Source organism: Zophobas morio, unplaced genomic scaffold, assembly GCF_036711695.1.
Source record: "Zophobas morio isolate AGI-343-1 ecotype UQ-CSIRO unplaced genomic scaffold, CSIRO_AGI_Zmor_V1 ptg000021l, whole genome shotgun sequence".
Taxonomy (NCBI): Eukaryota; Metazoa; Arthropoda; class Insecta; order Coleoptera; family Tenebrionidae; genus Zophobas; species Zophobas morio.
The window spans coordinates 9,048,737-9,064,685 of NW_026972126.1; the positions used below are offsets into that span (position 1 = coordinate 9,048,737).

A 15,949-nucleotide genomic window follows, 5' to 3' on the forward strand; every position below is an offset into this window, starting at 1 on the left:
AAATTACAATTAAACGAATCCCGATTTGATTTTTTTGTTATAATAACCCCCAGAAGATTAAATAAAAATTGGAGTGGGTTTTTAAACTGGAGGTAAAGAAGCATGTGATGCGTAAAAACCAACAAATTCAGTAAACTGTGAAACTTGTCTTCTACTCAGTCCGTTTAATAAGAAAAAACCTAATTCCTACTGATTCGTGATTTAATACGCATTTTACGCGCTGATGCACTTAATTAGGTTTCGCAAGTTTCCCTCAGTACATAGTTCGAAATTTCAGATCACGTAAACGCGCGCTAAAAATAAGCAATATGCCAAAATATATACACATTCTTTTATTTCCCAACTGTATCATTGCCGTCATTGCAGAACGTATTAATAGTCAGTCAAAATTTCAGAATTAGTAATAAATTGGTACAAAAACTAGCTTAAATAAAATTTATTGTGGTCAGAGTTGCTTTTTAGGCTGCGTCGCGTCGAATCTGTTCACACATATGTGGATGTCATCAAGGACAGCAGTCGTCACTGATTAAATAAACATTGAACGCTGTGTTTGGTTTTGTGAAGATAAAATATAAAATTTGTGGTTTTCTTTGTGGATGGTGTTACATAATAATTTTTTAAAAAATGTGGGTGTTTATTGCCGCTGCGGTACTAATGGCATTTGGGTACTGGGTGCTGAGTCGACGTCATAGTTACTGGTTTAGAAAAGGGGTACCACAAATAAAACCAACGTTTATTTTTGGAAACATGTGGCCTATGATTCTTCGTAAACGATCAGTTCCTGAAATTATACAAGACATGTACAATTTTGATAAAGATTTAAGGTAAGCGCCATTATCTCTCCCAAAATTAAAGCAAAATATTTAATAACAATCAGGTACGTCGGCATATACCAGTTTCTTCGACCAGCTCTTATGTTGAGAGACCCAGAACTCATCAAGCAAATCACAGTAAAAGATTTCGATCACTTTTTGGATCATGTAGCTCTCGTAGATCCAGATGCGGACCCTCTATTTGGTCGAAATTTATTTGGACTTAACGGGATGAAGTGGAGGGAGATGAGATCTACACTTAGTCCAACATTCACTAGCAGTAAAATGAAGCACATGTTTTCTTTAATGTCACAAAACGGAGAACAATTTGCAAAATATTTCCTGCAAAAAAATGAAGACGTAATTGAAGTAGAAATGAAAGATCTTGCTGCAAGGTTTGCAAATGACGTTATTGCTAATACTGTGTTTGGGTTTGAAAGTGACTCTCTGAAAGAACCTAATAATGAGTTTTATACAATGGGAAAATTTGCTGCTGATTTTACAAGTATAAGGAAAATCCTGGTGTTTATGGGGTACATCTTATTGCCCAAACTATTTAAAGTAAGTACAATTTTGTGTTAGATACGTTTTTGGGTATCTAACTAATGTATCTATTTACAGTTTTTCAAAGTGGCTTTTTTCCCTGACAAAATGGCGAAGTTTTTTCGAAGAATAATCAAAGAAAATATTGAAAGTAGGGAAAAACACGGTACTAAACGTGCTGATATGATTGGGTTGTTGCTTGAAGCAAGAAAAAACACGCACGACGACGACGATCACAGTTCTTTACCGGATACTGGTTTTGCTACGGTAGAAGAGTCAGAAATTGGCAGAAATCAAAAACTAAGAAAGACTACAATAACAGATGAAGACATTACTGCTCAGGCTTTTGTATTCTTCTTTGCTGGATTCGATCCTGTTTCTTCGCTTGTGAGCTTTATGGCTTACGAACTAGGTGTCAATCAAGAAATACAAGAGAAACTTAAGAAAGAAGTAGATGCTACGAACGAAAAATGTAATGGAAAAATAACGTATGAAGCTTTAACAACAATGAAATATATGGATATGGTGGTGTCTGGTAATAATAGTAATATTAATAAGGTACCTATATTTTTCTTTGATTATTATTTATAGAAGCCTTAAGAAAATGGCCAAATGCCATCGTTACTGACAGAACCTGTACTAAACCCTACACCATCGAACCAAAATCACCAAATGAAGAACCAGTTCATTTAGATAAAGGTGATACGATATTTCTACCGGTCTACGCAATTCAAAGGGATCCAGAATACTACCCAGAACCAGAACGATTCGATCCTGAACGCTTCAGTGACGAGAACAAAAACAAAATCAAACCCTATACGTTCTTTCCATTTGGATTGGGACCACGAAATTGTATTGGCTCGAGATTTGCTTTAATGGAAATTAAGCTTCTTTTTTACTACATGCTGTTACATTTTGAAATAATTCCAATTGAGAAAACACAAATTCCGATTCGTTTTAGCAGAAAAACTATAAATATGTCGGTTGAGAAAGGTTTTTGGTTGGGGCTTCAACGTCGCGTAAAGTAGCATTTTGATGGTTTGGATAGTTTTGTGTTAATGAACATATATCTGCTTGTAAATATTGGTGTTAACATAAAATTAATAGTGGGTGTCTTCTTGTGCAAATGTATAAATTTGCTATATGTTAAGAACAAAGTAGATGATGCCAAAAATATGCTTCGTAAATGGAGAACTGACATACGACTTTTTAACATTACTTAATAATGTGATATTATGTAGTAATTAACATCTATTAACAAAGTTGATCTTAAGTCAACACAAAGTTGAATGCTGTTGCAATTACTAACTTATTGTTACACGGTTAATTTGCACAAAATCTGCATTATAATTGTCATTTTTTATTAAAAAAAAGTAACAAAAAATATATAGAGTCTTTGTTATGTACAAACTTTTAACAAATGTTATGAAAAGGTAAAATAAATAATGTTTTAGTATTAATGATGGAAAACATCTTTTTTCGCGGCGATTTACAATTCCGAAAATTAAATTTTTTTGGATTGAAGCTGACAAACGCACTAAAAGGTCACTTACCTTGTTTTGTTCAGCTTCCGGGGTTAAAAGTTCTGTAGACCGCCTGCACAAGGAACCACGTGTCTAATTTCGCGCCAATACTTCGCGATATTACCTCTAGAAGGTTTCTCCATACCAACTGTGCTCGATAACAACGCCAACAGCGGCTACTTGCTCTCCACTACGTGACCTTTGTAGGTGTCTCTAAAGTACAGGCACTCTGTGTTTCCTTCGTCATTCTCTTCCTCTTCGGAACTTGTCTGACGGGTTATGCCTATATTTTTTTCCAAATAATTCTCTTATCACATTTTTTCCCGCGACGTGCCTTTTTGTTTTATTTTTTTTGTTCACTTTATTTCTACTCTAATTCTTCTTTATATGGTGTGTTTGTTAATTCCATAGCAGATTTGGGATGCCTTGTCTTGTCGTTCACATGTCTTTTTGTCTCCGGTCGGCAGTGGCGGAATCTCGTACAAACTGAACTGTTTTTTTATTGACTGAAGGGGCGAGGAATGTTTTCTGCAAGACGGAATAAGAGATTCGCTCATATTTTTGACACAACTAGTTGATGGAAGGGGTGAACTAAGTGAAGAGCAGCTTTGTTAATAAGTTGGAGTAGGAGTGACGCTATGATCAACTGGGGAATGTAATACTTCTGACGAATATCTGGTTAAAATAGGAGAGACGCTAATATTTCTAACGTAACTAGTTGATGGTAAGGGTAAGATAAGTAAGGAGCGATTTTGCTTTTGGTCAGGGAAAGAAGTGACCATACAATCAACTGGTGGAGGTAAGGTTGCTGTGGGAGATTCTGTGTCTTCCGCTGCGTCAGATTGTAAAATAGTAGATGGTGCAAAGTCATGATCTTAGAATTTATGACGGTTTACTGCCAAATTCTTGCACCCCTGAAGGTTCCTGCTGCAGTTCCAACAGTGGCTGCACGACCCTACGCTTCTCCTATCAATGCTACCACATTATAAACAGATATCGGAGTTCCAGCGTTAGCACCATTAATATATCCACTGCCAGAAAGTCTACATGGAGGAGCTCCAATTCCTAGTTCTGGAGCACGTCGCTTTCTTTTAAAAATGATCATCGGTGGAATGTCAAGGCCTGCTACATTTACGCAGTACACTACCGTAGTAAGCACTCCTCTTTCTCCACTAGTGATTCCCCCAACCTGTCTTTTATCGCGTTGGGCAATGATTTTTTGTTTTCTTTTTTGAGCCGTACTGTAACCTGATTCATCTACATTGAAAATGGTGTTCTATGTAATTTTATATTTGTCTACAAGTCGCTCTGAAATATCAAAAAAGTCCATGACTCGTTGTTTTTTTAAAGCTTTTTGCCCGAGCAATCGAAGTTGACTCTGGTTACGTAAGGGTAGTTTTCATAAATCCATAGGACCATTTTTTGCCAGCCATTTTTTTTCACGGTTAAAATGGTGGGGAATTATCTTTTTATAATTTTATTTAAACCATACTGACTCTCTTCAAATTGTAGAAGATAATTTGCTAATTCTTCTTCTTGATTTTTGGTAAACGTAATGACTTTCTTGATATCGTTGGTTACTTTATTTTCGTGGTTTAAGTGTCTCTTTAGAGTCACTTTCGGCACTGCAAATCTCCTTTGGCACTCATTAAGCCCGACCCCGACAATAGCCGTTTCAAGGTCGTGCTGAATTCAACGCCGGCACTTTTGAGCATTCTGGAAATGAACAAGATTTCTAATTACATACAAGGCTGCCTTTTGGCTCGTGGGATTTTTAATACATTTTCAGAATGCAATGTCTCTATCATTAACACACATTTTTTTTTATTTCAGTAAAAATTTTGCATCACATCTTTAAAAATCAAAAGTCTCCGTTTTTCTTACGGAAATTTTGGAACGAGGTTTTGACAACTATTTTCAGTTTACAAAACTATATGAATCCTAGAGAAAACATTGTCGACCGTTTTTGTCAGTGAAAGGAAGAAGAAACAGTTACATAGTTTTGTAAGCTGAAAACAGTGGTGAAATCCGCGTCCCGAAATTTTCATAAATAATTAAGGTATTGACTTAAATTTCACTAAAATGTAGAAAAAGACGATAATCAATTATTGCGCTTTATCCTACAAGTCATGGACAAGTTATATTTAAAATTTCGTGACAATAAATCTGTTAATATTGGAAATATTATATTCTGAATATGATTGAACACACCACAGGAGCCAAACGTGGCGATTCGCTTTAAATTGAACCGGTCCAATTTGAGATGCCAGACCAGGTTCAAATTAGGCACCTTTACGAATTTTCTGTCCGTCCAACTTCCACTTTTTATCTCAGTACTTAATAACTTTATTTTATAGTAAGACACTTTAAAATACTCTAAACATTATCTAATCAAGATCATCACGAAAATTGTAAGGTGTAATGACTGGTCATTGTTAATTTTTAAAGCATTTTAACATCTAGGAGAACTCATATAATTGAGGAAAACCAAAAAAAAGTAGTAAATGTTATTAAGAATTCCCGAAATTATAGGCTACGACTATAATAGCGCTGGCGATCGGACGGCAATGAGAATCACTTCCGCGATGCCGAAGTGTGTTTATTAGGGTTGAAACATGAAGTTCAGACAATTCTAGTAGAACTTTCTTAGTCCTTTGTAGTATACAAACCATCACTAAAGTGTGTTTTACATTTTCTTGTTTTTTTCTTTTTTAATAGTAGGTACATTGTTTCCGAAACATTTTTTTATTTTATTTTTTTCGTTGCCGTTTCAGTTACACACTTCAAAAAAGGCGGAACAAATCAGTGACCTCTTGGATGTAATAATATTTATGAAAGACATGTGTAATAACGAGCTTCATATATAAATATATAAAGAAATGTTACTCAATTTATTCTTACTTTCGTAGCCAGTTATTACTAGACGAAGAACGTTGCTAAATGCATTGCATGCCAAAATTTCGTCAATAAAATGTTAGAAGATGCAAATTCCACAAAAAAAAAATTGTTAACACAAACTTGCCGTCGTAATTGCTAATTAAGTAGTTCAGTACATTTTACTATAACTGTAGAAATGGTTTTACAAATAGGGAATATTGTTAAATTCCGTACAATTGGCAACAAATTGCTTTGAAAAACTGCCGTCTGCAGATGACAAGATTGGCAAATGGAAATTTAAAATTGTTTTAGATGAAATACTATCTCTCATGTGGTGTCCCGATTTGAAAATTATTAGCACTAAAAAAACAACACCTCGAAACTGAATTTGAAAAATAAGAAAATCATTGACCTCGCTTGCCTTGAGTCAGAATCGGCATCATTTTCTCTAATTTGGCGTAGGCAATTATTACACATGCTCAGTGTGTAAGGAGGCTTGACAGTTTAGACTGTTGCGCACTTAGATCTTAAAGGGTCTCTTCACCCTCATTCTTGTTTTGGTATGTCAGTGTAAACACGTGTTAAATTGATACGTAAAATTTTGTTTCTAATTTCATGAAAGTGCAGTTGCTTACAGAAAGATAAATCGCATTCGATGCCACTGTCCCATTCAATGAGTATAATTAGTATAAGACCAGTTAATTAGCGTTTTTTAATCTAAAATATTGTGAAACTTTGGTGAACTTGTCAACCCGTGTTCGTATATAATTCATGGCGGAAATTAATTTATTCAGGTTTAACTTACTTTAGTACATAGGTACATACATTATTACTTTTAGTAACGATGTTTAAAGTTTTGGCCCGAATCTACTTAAGTTATTGTATTTTTAAACTTCGTAATTTCTTACTCGAGATTTTAGATTGTTCATTAGTGGTTCCTAAACATTGATCCATTTTGAAGGAAAAGACATGCTGCCTTTTTGCGAAGATAGGGTATAGAGTATAATGTGCCTCGGGTTTTTTTAGATGACAGACTACGACGAGGCACTCTAATTCCACTCTCATCACAACCAACTCTGAGACACATTTGTTGATTTCTCGATGTTAATAACTTAAAATTGTTGCCGCACCATCGTATTATCATCCAGTTACTTAATGACAATTTCTGTTATTTTCTTCGTGTTTATTACTTTTTTTTAATCAAGAGGTTAGTTAACTCGCAGTTATTCCAACTACAATTAAGAGCAATAATCGCATTTTCCAATTCAAGAACTTATCAGTAAGGCCAAAAAAACAATACATTTATAATAAATTGACGTGAAATCTGTGTTTTACCCGTGTGATGATAAAAAAAATGAACCATTATTGATTCATTTTCGCGTGCGCATTTTACGCATTGTCCCTAATTAGGTTTCACTAGTTTCCCTCAGCGGAGCTCTAAATTTCAGTTCACGCAAGCGTGCTTTAAAAATAACGCAAAACATCTGAATCGTTAAAAAATACTGCCATTCGTACGTTCTTTTTTCGAAACCGTATCACTAAAGCCATCGCAAAAGGTATTAGTACACTGTCAAATTTTCAGAAATGGTAATAAAGATTTATAAAATCTAGCATAAATAAATTCTCTTGTCGTCGGAGTTGTGTTTGTCAGTATGCATCTTGCGTCGTGTTGGATCTGGTCGCTTTTAAATCTAGAGTACCATCAGTAGGCTTCATCAAGGACGGCACTGATAAATGGGTAAATTAACATTATTATGTACAGCACGAACGAGTAATTTGGTGAAAATAAAATACAAAAATTGTGGTTTCCGTTTGGATGTAATATAATTCTGAAAAATGTGGATATTTATTGTGGCTGGGGTACTAATGGTACTTGGCTATTGGGTACTGAATCGACGTCTGAATTACTGGACTAGGAAAGGTGTACCACAATTAAAACCAATATTTATCTTTGGGAACTTATGGCCTATAATTTCGCGTAAACTATCACCTCCTGAATTCACACAAGAAATATACAACTCTGGCCAAAATCTACGGTAAGTATAACTGAGGTATACTAAGAAAATTATCCAAGTATAAACAGGTACATCGGCACATATCAGTTTCTACGACCAACTCTGACGATAAGAGACCCAGAACTCATCAAGCAAATTACAGTAAAAGATTTCGATCATTTTTTGGATCATGTAGGTTTAATAGACCCAGAAACCGATCCCATTTGTGGAAAAATTTTATTTGTACTTAATGGAATGGAGTGGAGGGAGATGAGATGCACCCTTAGTCCAACTTTCACCAGCAGTAAAATGAAGTACATGTTTTCATTAATGTCTCAAAATGGAGAACAATTTATCAAGCATTTCCTTCAAAAAAATGAAGACGTAATTGAAATAGAGATGAAAGATGTAACTTCAAGGTTTGCGAATGACGTTATTGCTAACACGGTGTTTGGGTTTGAATGCGATTCCTTGAAAGAACCTGATAACCAGTTTTACACAATGGGTAAGTTAGCCACTGACTTTGCAAATATTCGGACAATTTTGGTATTTATGGGTTACCTCATAATGCCAAAACTACTTAAAGTAAGTACAATTTTAAATTCTTTATGGTTTAAAAAAAAATGATTTTTAGTTTTTCAAAGTGACGCTGTTTCGTGATAAGATGACGAATTTTTTTGGGAGAATAATCAAAGAAAATATTGAAAGTAGAGAAAAATATGGTGCTAAACGGTCTGACATGATTGGTTTGTTACTCGACGCAATGAGAAGTAAGCACAATGACGACGAACACAGTACTTTACCAGATACTGGTTTTGCTACGGTAGAAGAATCAGAAATTGGTAAAGACCAAATGTTTAGGAAGAGTGAATTGACAGATGAAGACATTATTGCTCAGGCTTTTCTATTCTTCCTTGCTGGATTTGACTCTGTTTCTTCACTAATGTGTTATATGTCGTACGAATTAGGAGTCAATCAAGAAATACAAGAGAACTTAAGAAACGAAGTAGATGCTACGAAAGAAAAGTGTAATGGACAAATTACGTATGAAGCATTAAACACAATGAAATACATGGACATGGTCTTATCAGGTTAGGATTGTTCTTCTTAATCTATTTTTCTCAATGCATAATTTACAGAGACCTTGAGAAAATGGCCGAGTGCTATAGCTAGTGATAGGATCTGCACTAAACCCTATACGCTCGAACCAAAAACACCAAATGAGAAACTAGTTCATTTAGCCAAAGGTACTGTGATAGGGATACCAATGTATGCAATTCAGAGAGATCCGCAGTACTATCCAGATCCAGAACGATTTGACCCTGAACGCTTCAGTTACGAGAACAAAAATAAAATCGTACCATATACATTCTTTCCTTTTGGATTGGGGCCACGAAATTGCATTGGATCGAGATTTGCTTTAATGGAAACCAAGCTTCTTTTTTACTACATTCTGTCCAATTTTGAAATAATTCCAATTGGGAAAACACAAATTCCAATTCGTTTTAACAGAAAAGCCTTAAATATGTCACCTGAGAAAGGTTTTTGGCTAGGACTCCAACGTCGCGTCAAATGATTAATATGTTTAATGCTTTCTGTCTAACAAAGATGTATGATATTATTGTTTGATATCAAATAACCGTGTTTTGCACGTAAATACTCAGGGAAACATGTGTGTCAACATAAATTAATTGTAGGTGTTAGGTACAAATGTATAGTATTATGAAGCAAAAGAATTTAATCTATTGTATTTTATAACTTATCAAATAGTGTCAGAAATGCTTCGCAAATGTAGCGTGAATAAAAACTGAAACGTGACAAGCTTGAATACCATCTAATATTTTTATGCCAGATTACCATGTCATAGATCTAAAACACCAGATCACATACAATAAAGCACACATGAGAAGAGCAACAAGCACATGCATCTTAAATATGCCCAAAATCAGTATAATGTGGTCTCGGAAACACTTCGCTCAGGAGCGCCAATTTCTAGAATAAATGTTGAAATTCAAGCTGTAAGAAAAATTAAAGCTGAAAGAAAATAACACGCAACTAATAATACCCAAATAAACATAAAATTCCCCTCTTATTTCGAGTCCACGATAATATTAATCTAATGGTAATAATTTTCTGTAAACTTTGGTATTGACTGAGAGGACGTCAGAGGACCTTCTCAACAAATTAAGTTTTTTGGTTCCTAGATCGTCAAGTCAGGTCATTTCTGGGCCAGTAGTGGGTCTTAACCATGCATAATAATAATAATTATTACACGCATTTTAACTAGCTGCACATTTTCCAGTGTTAAAACTTAAAGATAAGAGCCAAAAAAGAACACTAAATTGGAGAAATTGCGAAATCTGTCTTCTATCCTGTTAATTGGAAATAAACTAATCATGATTAGTGTTGCGTAATCTCCTGCGCATTTTACACATTGATGTTTCTAATTAAGCTGGATAAGTTCAATTCAGTGTGGTTCGAAAATCAGTTCATGTAAGCGTTCTCTAAAAATAACTTAAAACATCTAAATTGTTTAAAAATACTTGCATTCGCGTGTTATTTTTCCCCAAAATGTGTCATTACAGTCATCGTACACGGTGAAATATTCGAAATTAGTAATCAAATGTTAGCATGAATAAATTTTATTGTTGCTGGAGTAGTGTTGGTTGAGTACGCAAGTTGCGTCGCGTCGGATCTGTTCGCTTTTAAATTTACAACACGATCGGTTGATCTCATCAAGGACAGCACTTAATAATTATAAAACTCCAAAATATTATTTGTATAGCACGAGTGCGTGGTTTAATAAAAGATAAAAACTGTGGTCTTCGTTTTGCTGGTGTTACATAATAAAAAAAAAAAAAATGTGGATATTTATTGTCACTGGGGTACTAATGGTACTTGGCTACTGGGTACTGAGTCGGTGTTACAGCTATTGGACTAGGAAAGAAGTACCACAATTAAAACCTTTCTTTATCTTTGGAAACTTCTGGCCCATAATGTCGCGTAAACTATCACCTCCTGAATTCATAGAAAAACTGTACAACTCTACGAATCTAAGGCAAGTAAAACTGTGTATTATAAAAAATTCTTATTTAAATAAAATTCAGGTACATCGGCATATACCAGTCTCTTCGACCATATCTTCTAATAAGAGACCCAGAACTCATCAAGCAAATTACGGTAAAAGATTTTGACCATTTTTTGGATCATGTGGGTTTTGTAGATCCAGAAGCCGATCGCCTTTTTGGAAGGAATTTATTTTCACTTAAGGGGATGAAATGGAGGGAGATGAGATCCACTCTTAGCCCAGCTTTTACCAGCAACAAAATGAAATACATGTTTTCATTAATGTCGCAAAATGGACAACAATTTGTAAATCATTTCCTTGAAAAAAGTGAAGATGTAATTGAAGTGGAAATGAAAGACGTTACTTCACGGTTTGCAAATGACGTCATTGCTAATACTGTGTTTGGTTTTGAATCTGATTCTTTGAAAGAACCCAATAACGTGTTCTACACTATGGGAAAATTTGCGACTGATTTGACAAATTTGCGGACAATTATGGTGTTTCTAGGGTACGTGATACTGCCCAAACTTCTTAGAGTAAGATCAGTTTTGACTCAGTCAGTTTGAATTTTATAAGTAAGTAATTTATTTGTAGTTTTTCAAAGTGGCTTTCTTCCCTAAAAAAATGACGAACTTTTTTGGACGAATTATCAAAGAGAATATTGACAGCAGAGAAAAATACGGTGTCAAACGGTCTGATATGATTGGGTTGTTACTTGAGGCTAGGAAAAATAAACACAACGACGATGACCAAACTACTTTACCGGATACTGGATTTGCTACTGTAGAAGAATCAGAAGTTGGTAAAAACCAGAAATTGAGAAAGTATGACATAACAGACGAAGACATTACTGCTCAGGGTTTGGTATTCTTCTTTGCTGGATTCGAATCTGTTTCTTCACTTATGTGCTTTATGGCTTACGAATTAGGCGTCAATCAAGAAATACAACAGAAGCTTAGGAACGAAGTAGACGCCACGAACGAAAAATGTGACGGAAAAGTTACGTACGAAGCTTTAACTACAATGAAATACATGGACATGGTTGTATCAGGTAAGTATCATCATGATAATCGATTTTTCTTAATCTATGACTTGCAGAGTCCTTGAGAGAATATCCAAATGCCATAGCCACTGACAGAATCTGCACTAAATCTTACACGATCGAACCAAACACACCAGATGAGAAACCAGTTCATTTAAATAAAGGTGATAAGATATTTATACCGGTGTACGCAATTCAAAGAGATCCACAATACTATCCAGAACCAGAACGTTTCGATCCCGAACGCTTTAATGACGAAAACAAAAATAAAATTAAACCTTATACGTACTCTCCTTTTGGATCAGGACCACGAAATTGCATTGGTTCGAGATTTGCTTTGATGGAAATTAAGCTTCTTTTTTATAACATTCTGTCCAATTTTGAATTAATTCCAATTGAGAAAACACAAATTCCGATTCGCTATAGTAAGAAAGCCATAAATATGGCGCCTGAGAAAGGTTTTTGGCTGGGTCTTCAGCGTCGCGTAAAGTAACTAAAACATTTGATGGTTTTTATGTTAAAATGTGTTTGTCATTGTATAATGTCAAAAATCTGTATTCTGCATGTAAACACAGAAACATTTGTGTTAACATAAATTAGCGCTTGCGGTTTGTAATATAAATGTAGAACATTATAAAACACGATCATTTAATTTATTATACATTTTTAATGACTAGCCACATAGTGGCAACGTTGGTTCTTAAATGTTTTTTGAATAACGGCTGACACATGGTTTGATTACAAATTTAACATTGTGATATTTTTATCGTTGTTAACAAAACAGGATATGATCCATTGATAAATTTTATGTTAATTCGATAAAAAACTTTATTTCCGCCGCAACTTTAATACTTAAGATTTATCTCATGATAACGTCAGGTGATAACATGTAGGTACATCATTACAATCTCGTAAGGTGAGAATTTACCTGATTATGCTTTTTTTTCTAATATATATCTGTACATGTTTTTTAATTTTGTAATAATATTTTATTCTATTTTAGAACCATAATCTTATTTATAAGCACCCAAATGCGGGCTTAAATTGGCCTTTTTAGCACAAATCTGTCAAAAATTGCTAAGCAACAATTGATTGTTCATTTACACTAATCAATTAATTATTCAAACAGGCTTCGATATTCAACGTTTTTCTTAAGTTGGATAATAATATTTTATCAAATCATTACCTGACCGACTTCAAATTCTTCTAAACTTTCGTTTGAATAAAGGTTTTCCGCTTCTTTAATTTACATTTTGAAAAACGAATTATCAAATAATCAACGTGGTATCCATAACAACATCAAAATAATAGCCAGCTATGTATTAAAATTCGCATCGGCACAATTCACACAGTCTTGCCGAAAATATTCAATATTTCGTTAAAAATAGTTTAGAAACTAAAATAGAATAAAACGTTGTATGTACCACGTGCATAATTGTCGATTGTGGCACTCGGGAAATTAAAAGCCCTCCTTCGTCGGGCTTTAAACATTCCCTCGTGCCACAATCTCCTTGATTATGCCCTTAATACATAAATAACTATTATATGTCGATGCATAATTAGGCTAAAATTGTTTGGATTTGGTGATGCTTAATAATAATAGTATTTTAACAAAGCGAAACTAACATTTAAAAAGCTGTTAAAACTGTATACTATTAAATCATGAAGTCCAGGTAATTTTAGTAGAACTTTTGTGTTCTTCTGTTTAGGTAAAACATAAGTAAAGTATTATTTTTTGGGCGTTGTTTTTTTTTAATATTCCGCTCCTTATGGCTATTTTAGAAATATTTTTAATTTTTGTTGTAGAGAAATTTGTGTATCACAAAATAACACTTATTGTTTAAGTTCAACTTAATAATAATTATCTAGAAATGCAACTTACAAAATAAGAATTTATTAGAATTTTAATGTTATCGTAGTAACAATTTTAAGAAAATTTTTTTTGAACAATTACATGTATCAATGTAATCTGTATCTGTACTTGGTGTCAAAATCCTTCCAAAGTCTGCGCAAGACGGGCAAATTATGTTACTTCCTCTATCATTTCCCAAAAATTTTCGTCCACTACGGAATCTTACATCGATTTGGGCGTTCTTGTTACCTCCGATTTTTCCTGAAGCGAACATATCTTGCGGGTCACTGAGAACAAGTTTTTGCCAGAGCAAATCCGTCTGTATTTGGAAAACTTTTTAAAACAGATTCGTGAGACCGACACTGAAATTTGTCAGCAATTTTTGTACTCTTATCTCCTAAACGGGATATTTTACGCTTATCGGTCCAGCATAGGGCCATCAGAATTTCGTCCGGTAGAAACCGACCTCCATTTTACATTTAGACAAAGGCATTGTGGTGTCCCAGTCTGAATTAAGATTCGCGCTGAGAAAAAACAACGCCGCGAAACAGCATTTCAATAATTTGAATTTTAAAAATAAATAAGAAAATCGTTAAACATTGGCAACCATGTCCAGAGATCTTCAACTAATGTGGTAGACGGTCTAGATAACTAGTAAAAGTCTCTTTCTATTTTTCGGGCTTGTATTCGAACATTAATTCTCGACGGCGCCTCTTTAGAGTAAAAAAGAGCTGCTTCTGATTTTGATCGTATTGAATATGTGTTTTTTTGTTTGTATGTGATGTGGGGGTTTTGGTCCATGGGGTAATCGGGGAACGAATTTTGACATAATTAATAACGTGAAATAACTCTTGATCTAACATTGTGCTTTTTTTTGTGGTTGAAATTGTTGATATAGTGTGGTATAATTTAACATGATGCCAATTCATTCCATCAAAAATCAACAACAAAAGGAATGAGATGAAGTTCCTCGGTCAGTGTTAGGAAGGGGGATTTTAGTTCGAGTTTGTTTCTCAGATCCTTTTAATTTTGTTTCTTGTGGCCCTTCCGGTCTGGTGACGATTAAGTGGATGATACGATTAATTATGCAACAGACTTGCACCGCGAGGATTAGTGTTGTGGCTCAAAATACGATTTATCACGCTTTATGCAGTAGTCCGTTTTCTCTATTGCTAAATACAACTTCCTTGATGTTCTCATTGCTTTCTTTTGTTGGACTTTTGTTTTTTTTTTTGAGGGCATTTTTGTTTCTTGTCTATTGCCTTACCTGCTCCTATTTTTTTGCCAAATCCTTATTAAAATTGATGGATGCTTCCGAATTTCCTCCACCGTTCTCCGTTTCAAGTTTTTATCTGCTGTACGCGGTTCTCCACTTTTTGATTTTTCTTCGAGAGTACTGTAGTGTGCCGTTTCAAATTAAATTTAGGGCCAACAAAATAACATTTCAGTAAAGTGGACAACCTTCATGCTCTCTTAGATTTTTCCAAAAAGGTAGTGGGGATTTTTCGTTCTATTTTAGTGAGATTTGTTCTACTGCTAAATATTGCAGCGCTCTAAATGTTATTGAAACTGAAAACACGTGTTAGAGATTCAGTTATTCAGATTCAAAACACGTGTCAGAGATTCAGTTAGGGGAAAGTCCCCCTTATTAGACCAGTGCCTGAATTAAACCACCCTATTTTTTTAAAATCTAGAATAGTTGCGGACATCTAGTGCATATTTATTCGAAAGTATTTGGCACCAAAGCAGTGTTGTGCAAAATTCCATTCTGTAGCGGTAAGTGTTTGCTTGTTAAATTGCAAAGAAATTTTGCTACCATTGTGATACAACTTTTCGCATGTTTTTGTAAGGATATATAGCCTAAATTATTTCATAAATACAGTGCACAAAGACTACATTGGTCAAAGCGTAATAAAATTAAGAACCTAACCTAGAAATAAATATGTTTTATTTCGTTATTGCGTTTTAACACAAGAAAATAGTAAATTTTGTACCAGCGCGTAAATTGGACCACCTTAGATTCTCCTTATTTGGACCGGTCTAATTGAAGGAACTCCCGATTTGACCAATCACGTCACAGTATCTAGGCGCGTAATTTTAGAACTTCGTATTACAAAGCCCAATAATAAATTTTCTTGTTATAATCTATTAACTATGATTTTATACTAGATGGATTCGGAGATTTCACAATTGATGAGCACTCTAATCCAAACAATAAGACTGAAAAACAGCTGATTAC

At 34.4% G+C, this 15,949-nt stretch overlaps 3 protein-coding genes across 3 annotated transcripts; all 3 read left to right on the forward strand.

Annotated features, from left to right (window-relative positions):
- Positions 1-392: 392 nt before the first annotated feature.
- Positions 393-2,759, forward strand: LOC135132549 (cytochrome P450 9e2-like). The gene is made up of 4 exons (XM_064060676.1): positions 393-824; positions 878-1,373; positions 1,434-1,890; positions 1,947-2,759. Exons 1-4 carry the CDS (start codon positions 625-627, stop codon positions 2,381-2,383), a joined length of 1,590 nt encoding a protein of 529 aa, XP_063916746.1. The 5' UTR covers positions 393-624; the 3' UTR covers positions 2,384-2,759.
- Positions 2,760-7,123: 4,364 nt separating this feature from the next.
- On the forward strand, positions 7,124-9,863 carry LOC135132551 (cytochrome P450 9e2-like). Its single transcript, XM_064060678.1, has 5 exons — positions 7,124-7,311; positions 7,367-7,791; positions 7,839-8,334; positions 8,384-8,840; positions 8,889-9,863. The coding sequence occupies exons 2-5, from the start codon at positions 7,592-7,594 to the stop codon at positions 9,323-9,325; spliced, it is 1,590 nt and encodes a 529-aa protein (XP_063916748.1). The 5' UTR covers positions 7,124-7,311; positions 7,367-7,591; the 3' UTR covers positions 9,326-9,863.
- A 321-nt stretch (positions 9,864-10,184) lies between these two features.
- Positions 10,185-13,595, forward strand: LOC135132553 (cytochrome P450 9e2-like). The gene is made up of 4 exons (XM_064060680.1): positions 10,185-10,807; positions 10,857-11,352; positions 11,411-11,867; positions 11,915-13,595. The coding sequence occupies exons 1-4, from the start codon at positions 10,611-10,613 to the stop codon at positions 12,349-12,351; spliced, it is 1,587 nt and encodes a 528-aa protein (XP_063916750.1). The 5' UTR covers positions 10,185-10,610; the 3' UTR covers positions 12,352-13,595.
- Positions 13,596-15,949: the final 2,354 nt, after the last annotated feature.

Coding starts and splice junctions, on each gene's coding strand:
- LOC135132549 (XM_064060676.1), top strand. CDS start 625: ATGTGGGTGTTTATTGCCGCTGCGGTACTAATGGCATTTGGGTACTGG. Junction 825..877: donor AATTTTGATAAAGATTTAAG/GTAAGCGCCATT, acceptor AATAACAATCAG/GTACGTCGGCATATACCAGT. Junction 1,891..1,946: donor TATGGATATGGTGGTGTCTG/GTAATAATAGTA, acceptor TATTATTTATAG/AAGCCTTAAGAAAATGGCCA.
- LOC135132551 (XM_064060678.1), top strand. CDS start 7,592: ATGTGGATATTTATTGTGGCTGGGGTACTAATGGTACTTGGCTATTGG. Junction 7,792..7,838: donor AACTCTGGCCAAAATCTACG/GTAAGTATAACT, acceptor AAGTATAAACAG/GTACATCGGCACATATCAGT. Junction 8,841..8,888: donor CATGGACATGGTCTTATCAG/GTTAGGATTGTT, acceptor CATAATTTACAG/AGACCTTGAGAAAATGGCCG.
- LOC135132553 (XM_064060680.1), top strand. CDS start 10,611: ATGTGGATATTTATTGTCACTGGGGTACTAATGGTACTTGGCTACTGG. Junction 10,808..10,856: donor TACAACTCTACGAATCTAAG/GCAAGTAAAACT, acceptor AATAAAATTCAG/GTACATCGGCATATACCAGT. Junction 11,353..11,410: donor TACTGCCCAAACTTCTTAGA/GTAAGATCAGTT, acceptor ATTTATTTGTAG/TTTTTCAAAGTGGCTTTCTT.